At 39.3% G+C, this 13,245-nt stretch overlaps 1 protein-coding gene across 1 annotated transcript; it reads left to right on the top strand.

Annotated features, from left to right (window-relative positions):
• The first annotated feature begins 469 nt into the window (after nt 1–469).
• On the top strand, nt 470–5,355 carry LOC103703465 (very-long-chain enoyl-CoA reductase-like). Its single transcript, XM_008786320.4, has 4 exons — nt 470–770; nt 956–995; nt 3,238–3,992; nt 4,298–5,355. Exons 1-4 carry the CDS (start codon nt 702–704, stop codon nt 4,364–4,366), a joined length of 933 nt encoding a protein of 310 aa, XP_008784542.3. The 5' UTR covers nt 470–701; the 3' UTR covers nt 4,367–5,355.
• Nucleotides 5,356–13,245: the final 7,890 nt, after the last annotated feature.

Raw genomic sequence — 13,245 nt, 5'->3', positions numbered from 1 at the left:
ATGTTGAATCCCTAAAATATATTTAGCTATTCATTTTTGCAAAGCCGTACTTACTTTGTTATTAAAAAAAAAAGACTTATGAAATCGTCCTGGTGACCTAGATCTGCAATCTTGTATTAACCACAGTCCGAGCAATGTTAATGCATTACATAATAAATCTTGCATAGAAAAGCTAGATGGCTAGTGTCTAAGCAATAGGTAATAGCTTTCTTACGTAATCTTTTCATGTGATTTTCGCATTTTCCAGCAATGAATCAAGAAATGGACCCACAATAATTAACACCTAACACATAAGTCTAGACTTGATTGTTTACTTTTAACTTTTCTTGTTAAGCCACAGAAGATTAGTTAAGTGTCAAGAGACATCATTTTCCCCCTTTTCATGCAACCTTATCCTACCCTTGCCTTAGGAAACAGGAAGAGAATGCAGTAAATAGGGAAACGGGCTTTGTGAGCCTTTTACTGGGGAAGATGGGTAGAACGGGGAGAGGCCCGTTAGGCTCAACCCCCAACCACATGCCATAAAACTGACGGCGGCCCAACTGCATCCGATTGAGATCTCCATGCTTTGCGGCCCCACCCGAACGAACCAAAATAAATAGAAACTTGTGGCGAGCTTCCGATCCCTGAGGCCGAGCAGGGGAGAAACCGCTCGCTGGTTTTTGCCCTTTGGGTCGGCTCTCTTAAATCCTCGGCGCGAGATGAAGGTTGCCGTCGCTTCTCGTAGCGGCCGAGAGGTGATCAAGGGTGGAATCGAGCTTGAGGGTTCCGTAAGTTCCTCCTGCTATTCTTCTGCGCTGGCTTCTGCGTTAGATCCGTCGAAGGCTGCTCATCAATTGTTTGATCTTATGCTGAATTCGATCTGAGACTCGTAGATAGCTCTTGCTTTCTTCTTTTGTGTTGTTCGTGACTGCGAGGACTGAGGATATATTGTTGTTTGGTGGTGTTTTTGCAGGCCACTGTGAGGGATTTGCAGGAGGCGATTCATGCTCGAAGTAAGTGATTAAAATTACTTCACTTTCGAGTGTATTGAATGATGATCGCAAATAGAGCAATTCTTCTGTTAGCTTAATTTTCTTGTTGGGCATTTGACTTCTTCTACTACTTTTTTTTTTTATATATATATATAATCCTATACCATTTGACTTCTACTTCTTGTTGTCATCTTTGATGAGCTGAATTTTTTTCCCATTCTGTCGTTCGAAACTGCGGATCTTTTCCTAAAACGCTTCCAGAAGATAGAATGGTGATGACTTCATGTTTCTATTAGGTTATGTTTGAGTGTTAGAAGGGTGTCTGGAATACGAGGGAGAGAGTTGTGTTAGTTCTTATGCAGTTCATATGTTAACTCCGAATCTATCTTAAGATTTTTTTAAAAAAAAGAACTGGGGGATTTGTTGATAAGTCTTGCATTTTGTCTGTAATAAAAACAACTCAGGGTTGAGAGCTGTTTGACTTTGAAGACGTTGGGAAACGGTTGTGCTGCATTGTGGTTACTCTTATGTTGATTGATCATCACAAGAAATGTGTAGATGTGGTCACTATTGGTAGAACAGATAGTTTGACTTTTATTTCAGATAATAGTTTGATGAATCATCAAATACTGACAACTTTGTGCTGTCTAAAAACACTGCCAACTCATAAAGGAATGACAAAGATTGGGCCCCTCACTTAGCAGATTACGAGTTCCAAGATTAAGCATGTCAACTCACAATGTCATATTGGACGATGTTTTCTTTTGGGTTTCTTCTGGTACTTATAATGCGATCATTCAATTGTTGCAAGTGCTGCTGCACTGTTGTTATATCTTAAGTAGCTAGTAACTGCGAGCATGATCTGTTGGGCAGACCTTTGGACTTGAGTGGTTAAAGCTTGTCGCCTTACATTCCTTAACATTTCTAAAGGATACCATTGGTTATTTTGGTCAATATATGACATATTGAAAAATCAGAATATTAAATCCTGCTCAGAACTGCCATTCTGCTTAGCTTGCATGAGGTAGATTGTTGTAGAACTACCTTCTCAAAGATAGCTGCAGGGTTAAACTCAATCTAACAATCCTGAGTAATTACTGTGCCCTATATATAAAGCTAGATGGAATATCTATGTATTGGTCGACTCTTATGATAATTATATTGGCATAAAATATTTTACTCTTGCTATTTACATGCCTATGTCACAGCACTTGCCTCTACTCTATACATTGTTTATTTATCCAAGGAGCATGCATTACAAAAGATGAACCTACCTGAATGAGGTCGCAGGTTCTGCCTTTTGAATTAGTATTAAGTGTTTTTTTACATCGGTTTGGATGTACAATTTCCCTGAAGATAGTGTATATTTTCTTAAATTCTACTTCTAGAGACAGGGAAAATCTCTTCATCATTTACTTTTTCCCCCAAAATATATACAGACCAATCTTCAGAGTATCATGCTCTAGTTCATCCACTCTAGAGACGTAAGAGACTGTAATTGGTTGTTTGTGTTGCTTAGGTACAAAAGATCTTTAACTAACAAAGACCTACACTAATATGAATTGAAGAATTTGGATTACTTGGAAAACTGCACTGATGAACAGGAATGCTAATTTGGTGTTTTTATTCAAAAAGGTGATGAGATCTGTGCTGTAATCCAAAACCTTTATTTTTGTTGGAAACATCCATTTAAATTAGACAACAGGGCCCACATGTCCTAATTTGTTCAGAAAGGATATAACTTTTGTGTTTGGAGATACTCCTCACCTAGCCTCTTTCTAGATGCCATCATGAACTTGTCACATATCTTGAAACAATAAATAGAGAGTTACTGATTGAAATCTGGAGATGACATGGTATTAAGCACTTAAAGCAATCTCATTTGCTTGCGATAATTGTATCTGTATTTGAATTGATGGGATCGTTTTTTGGCCAAGGTTGTTATATTATGCAATGATATATGCAAAGGGCTTGATTTTGGTAATGGATGATGAATGCTGATTTTTCAATGAAATTGAAGTGCTGTTGGGTACTTGAATTTGAGCTGCTGCAGCCATTTTGTTGAAACTGTCATTTAAACAAAGAAGTGGCTTCCTAAAACTATTGGTAGCTCCCATCAGTCTGGCCTTCAGAGCAGCACTATCAGATCGGAGGCTTCTCTTGCATCTAGTTCTTAATGCTACAGTGCCACACATGCATGCGTGCACGCACGATTACTTCAACTCAATTATTGATTCCTCACATATTGTTTCTTATAACACAGCCAAAAAGTACTATCCTTCTAGACAACGTCTTACGCTTCCCGTGCAACCGGGAGCCCAAGGGAAGCCAGTCATCCTCAATCCAAAGTCAAGCCTGACAGATTATTTTGATAAAAATGCAAGCAGTTTGACTGTGGTGTTCAAGGATTTGGGCATACAGGTCTCCTACAGGACACTTTTCTTCTGGGAGTACTTGGGCCCCTTGATCATCTACCCCATCTTTTACTATTTTCCAGTGTACAAGTATTTCGGTTATGAGGGTGAGCATGTCATTCATCCTGTCCAAACCTATGCTATGTACTACTGGTGCTTCCACTACTTCAAGCGTATCATGGAAACACTCTTTGTACACAGATTTAGCCATGCAACCTCACCGTTGACCAATGTATTCAGAAACTGTGCCTATTACTGGACTTTTGGCACGTACATTGCTTACTATGTGAATCACCCACTTTATACGCCTGTGAGTGATTTGCAAATGAAGACTGGTTTTGGATTTGGGTTGATCTGCCAAGTTTCAAACTTCTATTGCCATCTCTTGTTAAGGAACCTTAGAAGCCCTGATGGCGATGGTGGGTATCAGATTCCTCATGGGTTTTTGTTCAACATTGTGACATGTGCCAACTACACTACAGAGATCTATCAGTGGCTTGGTTTCAATATTGCGACGCAGACAGTAGCAGGTTATTTGTTCCTCATAGTGGCTGCTCTTATAATGACTAATTGGGCTCTTGCAAAGCACCGCAGGCTGAAGAAGGTAAATATTAATTGCTTTCATGTTCCAACATATATGCACCTGCCTCATGCCTCACATTTCATGTTATCAAATTGTTCTATATCTTCTTTTTCCGTCCATTTCTACACAATGGATGGTCACACTAATCTCCTGCATGCTAAACAGTCATTTTTATTTATTTATTTATTATGTTCATATTGTACTGGTAAATAGAATTGCTGGACTCTGCATATTCTCAATCAGGTTTGGTTAATCAGGCCATCAGCTGTTTGGCTTGTCAGAATTATGTTTTTTTTTTTTTTTGACACCTGCTGTTTTTCCTGCAGTTATTTGATGGGAAAGAAGGAAGACCTAGGTATCCACGGCGCTGGGTTATACTTCCACCATTTCTCTGAGCAACGACCTTTTGAGTTGGTTTTTCTAATCTTAAGATCCGGTCTGTCATTGAACCTTCTTAGTCATAGTTTAGGATCTCTGTTTTAACGAAAAAAACTAAATGTATCAGTTTGTATTTCCAAAACTTTCTGCTTGAGCCTGATCTTCTGTTGATTATACCTTCCACTGTTTATCTTTTTTTTTTTTTTATCTATCAGTTTTTGATGAGTAATCCTCTTGATGGTCCTAGGTTTTCAATCAAGTAATCCTCTTGATGAGTATTTTTAATCTCCTATTCGATGTCAATAATTTTATTACCAAAAATTCGAACATGGTTAATAATCCTGGGTGTCATGATCTCATTTGCGCCCCTCCACACTGGTGGTTATGTATGACAGATGTCAAAGCCATTAATCTTCCAGTTTCTTTCATTCTTTCTTTCATTTTTTTTCTTTTTTTTAATGAAATCATGTGGAGGAACAGAGGAATAGCAAATTTTGTCCCTTGTTCTAACCAAGCATGAGAATCCTCTCAAGGAACTGAAGGTTTTTTTCGTGCTAGAAAAGATTGTTGGATCATGAAACCGGGGGCTTGCTACAGTCGAAGCTGATATGTCTGCATGACTAGTCTTCATCTATCAATCCGTGTTGATTGGCAAGGCTGTTAATTCAGAATGCTGTACATTTGTGTCTATTATTATCTTCAACTTTGATCCATCCGATCAAAGCGTGAGTACATTCATGCAGCCATCTGATGGTAAAACAGAGCGGATCATTCTGGAGATGCAATGATTGCAAGCAGCTTTTCAGAAATACAGCTTTTGTTAGAAAACGTGAGGACAATTTGCCTCCTAATTATTCCCCCCTCTCAAAAGAATTGGCCTCGCAATGCGTAAGAAATTCAGATGTATTGTAAAGGAGCGGACAATATTTTCATCTCCATTTTGGAGCCCAGTATGGCCACATATATTGGCTTATTAATAAGATATTTCACCATTGTATTTCAATTATATCCAAGCTTTTCCGTGGTGCTTCTTTTGCTTCGTTTCTTGTTCTTCTTTTTATTCTTCCTCTTCTTCTCCTACATCGTCTTTTTCATCTTCCTCTTCTTCTTTTCCTTCTTGTTGGAGAGGGAAGATTTTTTTAATTAGTTTTGATGGAAGAGGGAAGATCTTTCTTCACTGGAGAGTGCATGAATTTTCCTTATTTGTTATTTGTCAGTATTGTTGATTAGATGTTCCAATCCGACTATTTTCTCCAGTCAAATTTTGCAGATGATTAAAATCATATTGAGTCAAAAACAAATTTTGGTGCAATGGATCCCAGCTAATTTGATATATTCATTCATCTTGTAATATGAGGCTAGATCATTCATCTTCCAGTGCAGGTCTACACTGTTTCTAGAGAAAACTACGTGCCCCAAGTTGTGTCTTAAAAGATGGGATAAAAAAAAAAAAAAACTACGGTCCTAAGTTCTCTTCTTATTTCTTATTTTCTTTCTCAGTAGATTCTTACTTCCTATTTTCAATCTGGCCATTTGAGAATATCAAAGACATAGATGCTAATACGAGATATATGGGCGTACACTTACTTGTATGCCCATGTTTTGCTTATAAACTTGAACACTTTTTGATGCACGAGCAAACCAGGAAGAGTTTGAAGCAATTTAGCTTTTTTAATCTTACCCTCAAGTCTTAACCCCCTCCCTTCCCCAAGGAAAAAAGGGAAAGAAAAAGACACCCACAAGGAATCTCAGTAGATGAAAGCCAAGTGTCTGTTCCTTCTCTGCATGCAAGTCAATAGAACAGGGCAAGAAAGAACAAAACCAAAAGAAGAAAAGCGGACAACCTCAACCAACAAAAACCACAAGCTTCATGGCAAAATTCCTCGTGCCCTTCATTAGAGAATAGTATCGGTCTTCTCCATTGCCGGTTCTTCACCTACAGACAGAAACTTCTGCCTTTTTCTACGCAGACTCAGATCCAGTGAACCCAAAGGTCCCAAACACATCAGAAGGAAAGTACTACAAAAATTTGCTCAAGCGACAGCCAACGAAAATGATCAAGGAAAGTAGAAAAGGTGGAAAAAATATACAATTCCGAAACACCATGTTTAACATGCAGCACAAACATAAGCAAAGCCATGTCTATCTATCAATAAATTCTCTTACCAAAAATAATGCACAGAAGAGTCATCGGCAGGCGGTCACATCTTCTCTGGCCTTCTTCTTCTTCCTCGTCCTCCTCTGGCCGAGATCGTCGGCCTCCAGGCACAAAGCCGATCCAATCTCGATGCGGCGACGCACACGACCGGTCCCTGCCTTAACTCTTATGCAGTGCCATCGCTTCGGCATCTTCGGCTTCTTCGGTGCGGGCGGGCATTTAATGGCTGGCGGAATTCTATGCCTCGGAGACATCGGGGTTTGATAGCCATCATCATCATCATCTCCATTGCCATCATCTGCTTCCCCTTGTTTCTCCTTTTCTCCTTTTTTAGTCCTCGAAACAACAACGTCTGTATTTGTTTGATCCGCTGAAGAAGATGATGACGGAGAAGGTGGTGGAGGGGCGGCGGCGTCTTCTTGTTTCTGTTCCATGGCGACTGGTTGTTTGTTGGTGTTCTCTAACTCCTCGATATGGAATTCTATTTGGATCCTGGAGTTCTTGTGGGAGATTAAGATAGCTGCGGAGCGGACGTGCCGAAGAAAAAAGAGACGTCGAATTCCGAGTACATGAAGATAGAGGGAGAGGAGACCCCAAAAAAAAGAGACAGCGTTTAAAAGGAGAAAGAAGAGAAGAGAAACGTTGATCTCTCTCTCCACTCGCTGATCATTTGTATCCTCTTGTGACTCCCTAAAGTCGTTGGGAGTTTTCCTTCGTGGAGGAGCGAGTGACCTCACGTCTCCTCTCCATCTTCAGACAAGTTTAATCTTTAGTAGGTGCACCTCCCTTGCTTTTAGACTGAAAGGAACATAAAAAAAAGTGAACCGGACAAAATAGAGAGTACTGACATAGATGACGGACAAGATTACAACTGTTCATGAAAAAAATTTCGCAACGCAACACATTTTTTTTTTTTGGCCTTTTAGAGGGTGGGAGGAGGGGGGTTAAGTGAATACGCAGCAACACTAATTTCATAACAGTATTAGGTATTGAAGAATATATAGTAACAGTATAGGGTCCATGGAAACAAATCAAATAATAGTCATATTTCCCTTAATATTTTCTCTGGCCTCATTATATAATTTTAGTTTTAAATTTTGAATTTTGGATTTTTTTAGCGAAAAACCATTGATTTAAGAATGGTTGCATCTTAAATTGGGAAGGGTCTGGTAGGATGGATGCTGTAATAAATCAAATTAATCAATTAATCTCAAGAATTTCATGATAATATGTGATGGTCTGTTCTAAATCATGATATTTTTAATCTTTGTTTTCTTCAATAAATTGGTTAGATGGCTGCAGGTAGGTCATATGGCAACCGCCCGATCCCAGTTCTTGTTGCTTATATGATCTTAAGTCAAACTATAAGTGCATTATTCCATATTATTGTCTGCATCCATATTGTAGGCTTCACTCAGCTCGACCTTGCATTATGCTACTTTGCTTTAAAGATCCATCCTAAAATTGCACCACAAATACAAATATGTAATTATTAAAATTCAAATCTTCAATGCATTATGATATTCGGCTTAGAATCATTTCCCCCCGCCCTGCCCCAATTGTGTATCAGCGGCATTTGTTAATGCCAATTTGTCCAAAACAACAACTTTCATGCATTACATTCTTATTGCACAAAGTCCTTCTTTAGCACCTCATAACTTGTTTTCCTCCAACTTTTTGGTGCATAGAGATTTAGATTTTCATTCAGTTAGCTAAAACCGGATACAAGAAGAGAAAAGGCCCTCTAAGAAGTATAAATTCTTGGAGCGGCATTTTCATGTCAACTATGAAAAGACACGTCAACGCACCCCTACTTCATCTTTCTTTTTCTTTTCAACTAGCATGATGTTTAGCTACTTGGGAGTTTCCCATGAGATCTACGTATGATGAAAGATATATATCACGAATGATTCAACTACTCCACTGCTTTACTCGTCATGGTTTGTTGCTCAAATTGGTCAGAGCAAGAGACCTAGAAATCAAGCAACATGTCCAAAAATCCAGCTTGCAAGTTCTGTGAGAGAAACTAATTAATATTGTTGTAGAAAGAGGGGGATCGAGGGAGGGATCACTCCCCATCCCATCACCAATGAAGCCATCTAATCCTCATGAATGACCCCCTTTGCTTGTCCTTTTCCTCCTCCTCCTTTCTCTGATGCGTCCAGAGATCTCGATGCATGGATGCACATGGTTTGCCTCCTCGCGGGGACCGATCTCTTTGCCCATCCAAGAGCATGGAAGCGGCTGGGACTTTAGGCGAAAACCTTTGGTGCGTGTACTGTTTGCTGCACCCCCTTTCTCTCTTTCGGAACCCACCGCGGGTCGCAGCAGGCAATTGGCAAAAGGGAAGGTGGCCACCACAGGTGGGTCATCGCAGTGGTCGTCATCACGTCACATGTACGCCCACGAGCCAGAAGCAGGCTTTGCACTGTCCAAACTTTAGACTGGTGTCAATTTGCTTGGACCTCATTAGTACTGTGCTGGAAGAATTTGATACAAAGCGAATTGAGTTTTAAGGAAGGAAGGAAGTCCAATAAGGCATAATTATTGGGTGGAACCTTGGATATATAGGATTCATTGGCATAACTTTGCACCTCATCTGAATTCAAGTAGGTGACTTGGTGATCTCTCAAATAAATCGTGATCGTTGTTTTTCCTGCACCGATCTGACTTATTTAGAAAGCTAGAACGGAGAGGGAACATCCGGGTCAGGTCTCTCTAATTCACAGTAGGTGTGTATGCTTCCTTAAGACGAGAGCATCAGCACGCCCTTGTAGCCTTGGTTGGTAGGAATCAGCGGAAAGCCTGATTGAGCATGTCGAAAGAGGAGCGATAGGAAGATGCTATATTGGTTGAGTAATTTCCGTATCTTTTTTCATAATATTTTGAGTGATATTAAGTTGACATTTGATTAAAAACTAAGGTTCTTCGAGGTACAAGTCGAGCACAAAACCTAGAGGCTTATGCAAGTAGCCCGGGAGAGTGTAAACATAATGAATGCCATGTGCAATACTTCCACATCATATGCAGGAGTATAGTCGCCCTATAGAGCATTAGATGGGTCACAATTTAAATTTTAAAATCCGAGGACAAGATAAGAGTACTGGTTAAAATCTTCTTTAACATGGAGAGAGAGAGAGAGAGAGAGAGGCTGCTTTTGCAGGGCCCTTTGGTAAATTGCTTATAGTTACATCTATGCAATTTCATGATTAAGGGCAGGAAGGTCATTGAAGGAGCTAACTGGGGAAAAAAAACGTAACACCTTGGCTGATCTGGTTTGAGAGGAGGGAGGATTTCTTCAATCTGCTCAATTTGAATTTTTCAAAAAAAATTTTAGAAAAAGATGGAGAAATTTATAAAATTAGAGTTTACGTCCTTTTTCTTTTATTGATGATCCATACATTGTAAATTGAGATGTATAGCCCTTATTCATAATAATAGCGAGGTCCTCCCTCATATAATTATGGTCAGATTTCTCTCCTAGTTAAAATAAAATTAAAATTTCAAAAATAAATATGACTAGTATAAATTAACATAGAAAACTACAATCCTACAGAAGGTAGATCTCGACTTCTATATCAACTTTGCATTTGGTTGCTCCATCTGATTCTTCACAAATTAGGAGGTATGCTCGGTCAAAATCTTTTTCGAACAAAAACATTCGGTTTGACTAACCCATTTTGGAAATCAAATGATGAAATTTCGTCCCATTTTGACGTCTTAAAGGGTTGGCTCTTTATCGTAGACCTCGAAAAATTATCCAATTTGAAAAAATAGACCATCTCCATCGAGTGTCATATGATTAAGTTACGGACTCTGAAAGTTTGGTATGCGATTTAGCATTTTGACGTAGCGAATATTGCTCCTGAATCCTATCTAGCCCTACTCATAGTGGGTAAAGTAGTCTACATTGAGGCTTGTGATCCTCTTGGATATCTATAGTAGCCAAAATGATCTACATCGAGTGTGAGGACCCGTGTGGGCGTGTGTTTAGTCCCACATCGGTTATTCGCTGGGTAGATCTTGGGTACTTATACAGGATCAAGGAATCCAAATAATACCTTCCAGCTAGCCATTTTGGGCGAGGTTCTGGGTTGTTACAAATGGTATCAGAGCGGCCCTGGCCCATAACCTATGTGGACTAGGGGACACTGCAGCACGGATCTATTGGGGCTGACCACGGGCCAATCGTAGTGTTTGTGATTGGATTTGAATAGATATGAACCCTTAGCCTAACGAGGACGTCAGGGCTTGAACGGGGGGAGTATGTGAGGACCCGTGCGGGCGTGTATTTAGTCCCATATCGGTCATTCACTGGGTAGATCTTGGGTACTTATACAGGATCAAGGAACCCAAATAATACCTTCCGGCTAGCCATTTTGGGCGAGGTTCTGGGTTGTTACATCGAGTCTAATGTTCCTTCTAGATATCAGTAGTAGCCAAAGTGATCCATATCAAATTTGATGATCCTTCTAAATCGGGGATTCTTCTATTTAGAAAATTTAGCTCCTACTAAATTAGAACTGAAGGTAGAAAAACACCTGCTTTTCTGCCTCATGGTTGAAATGCTTGGCTTTGCTCGAAGATGGTTCCAATTTTGATTTTCCTTGTTAGATGATAGATCCTGGTCTCTATACGTGGAAGACAGCTTCACTATAGGAGTTGCTAGTGCTTATGTTGAAAGTGTCACCAATCGAGACACAATCTCGACGAGGTGGGCAATCTCTTCTCTTGTTGTGTAAGACATTTCTTCATTTCATCATTTATTAAAGTAGAAGTAGCAACCATTCTCGTCTTTGTCCTTCAATATACTTCAAGCATGGATAGCCCTTTTTTCATCTGCTTGTATTGTTTGCACATCTAGACCATTAACTAAGACTCCCATAAATGTAGAGAACTGAAGCTCCGATACTAACTTGATTCAAACAAATCAAATTAGAATTCGACTAGAAAAGAGCATGGCTTTGGTACTAACTTGCTTCAATAGATGTAGAGAACCTAAGCTTTGATACCAACTTGCTCCCATAAATGTAGAGGAACCCGACTATAATACCAACTTGACTATCATCTCCAAGCATAGGCTTCCATAGATGTAGAAAATTAAGGCTCTGGTACCAACTTGATCCGATCGAAAGAAGGAAGAATTTTCGCAACCCACTCGATTCGAATCTCTCAAAAGAAATTTAGAAAAAGATAGAAAGTTTGTGAAAGTAGACTTTACGTCCTCTTTTCTTTTATAGATGATCAATACTTCGTAATCTAAGGTACATGCCCCTATTTATAATAGTAGTGAGGTCCTTCATTGTAAATTTTAGCTAAATTCCTCTCATACTTCGAATAGAACTAAGTTAGCAAAAATAAGTATGACTAATATAAATTAATACAAAAAAATAAAATACTATATGAGGTAGATCTCGACTTTTACATCAACTTTGCCTTCTATTAATTTTCTTGATTCTTCATGGATCGGGAGATAGGCCGGTCAAAATCTTTCCAAAAAAAGAAATTTTTTATTTGACCAACTCATTTTGGAGACAAAACGATGGAATTTTAGTCTATTTTAACTTTCTAGAAGGTTGGCTCTTCGTCGTAGACTTCAAAAAGTTATCCAATTTGAAAGTTTGGCACACGATTTGCCTTTCTGGTGTAACAAATCTCGCTTCTGGACTCTTTCTAACGCTATACGTGGTGGTTAAAATAGTCTACATCGAGTCTGGTGATCCTTCTGAATAATTGTAGTAGCTAATGTGATTCACATAGATTTTAATAATTCTTATGGATCTTTAGCTAGCAAAACTTCTAAAGTTCTATGTTACAAGTCGCAAATAAATTCTGATGAGACTGCCATCGAATGAGGAGATAGGCACCAAAAATGATAAAAAATGTGCATAGATGGGAGGGGGACCAGAGTATGGGGAATGCATGGTTTTCATCAGTACAAAGATAAGAGTTGGCTATCACTTTAGAAGGCAAAACACACATACCCACAAAAACATTTTGATCACATCATTTCAAAACTCATGCCCACTCCTCCCGTTCCTTCCATGATTTTGTCCCCATCTTAAGCCATCATAATCTTCCAAGTCCAGCAATCATCCCTAAGCAATTCAAAATTCCCTTCTCCCTCCAACCCCACTTAGGCCCCTTTTTATATTTTATATTGGGGGCTAATCCCACTCTTTCTTTTCTCTTGCATGCCTAATAATGCATCCCATTTTTTGAGGCCCAAACATTTCACCACTCGTGGATTACAGGAAATTTCTATCAACAAAAGATCCATGGTGGGTCTCTCCTAAGGCTAGTTTTTAAAAGACATAATTATAGCTCCAGCGTACCTATTGACTTCAACCAAAAAGTCATCCTCTGTCAAGACCACGGGAAATAAAAAATAATAATTTCTTGGCGTTTAGCCACGGTTGCTTCCTTCTCCAAAGATCTCCCACATATCACCTATGAAACAGGGATTCTTGTCAACATGAACCTCTGCTGTGAATGCAAGCCGTTATTAATCTTAGACTCCTCAAAAGGTTGACCACCTTCAGCAATTGTATATTACTATTGCGAGGAGAAGGAAGAACGAACACTTCATGGTCTGCAAGATTGACGAAGGTGGCGATGACCAATCTCGGTGAAAGAAAGAATGATACTGGTGGCAGCAATGGAGAATGAGAATGAACAATCATCTCGAGGTTGATAGGAGCAATGAAAGAGAAGGGAACCTTGATGGTGGTCTTAACA

The sequence above is a fragment of the Phoenix dactylifera genome, chromosome 8, assembly GCF_051530095.1.
Source record: "Phoenix dactylifera cultivar Ajwa chromosome 8, Ajwa_hap1_PhDact_Kaust_v1.1, whole genome shotgun sequence".
In the NCBI taxonomy this organism is placed as follows: Eukaryota; Viridiplantae; Streptophyta; class Magnoliopsida; order Arecales; family Arecaceae; genus Phoenix; species Phoenix dactylifera.
This window is presented reverse-complemented; position numbering and strand designations above follow the sequence as displayed.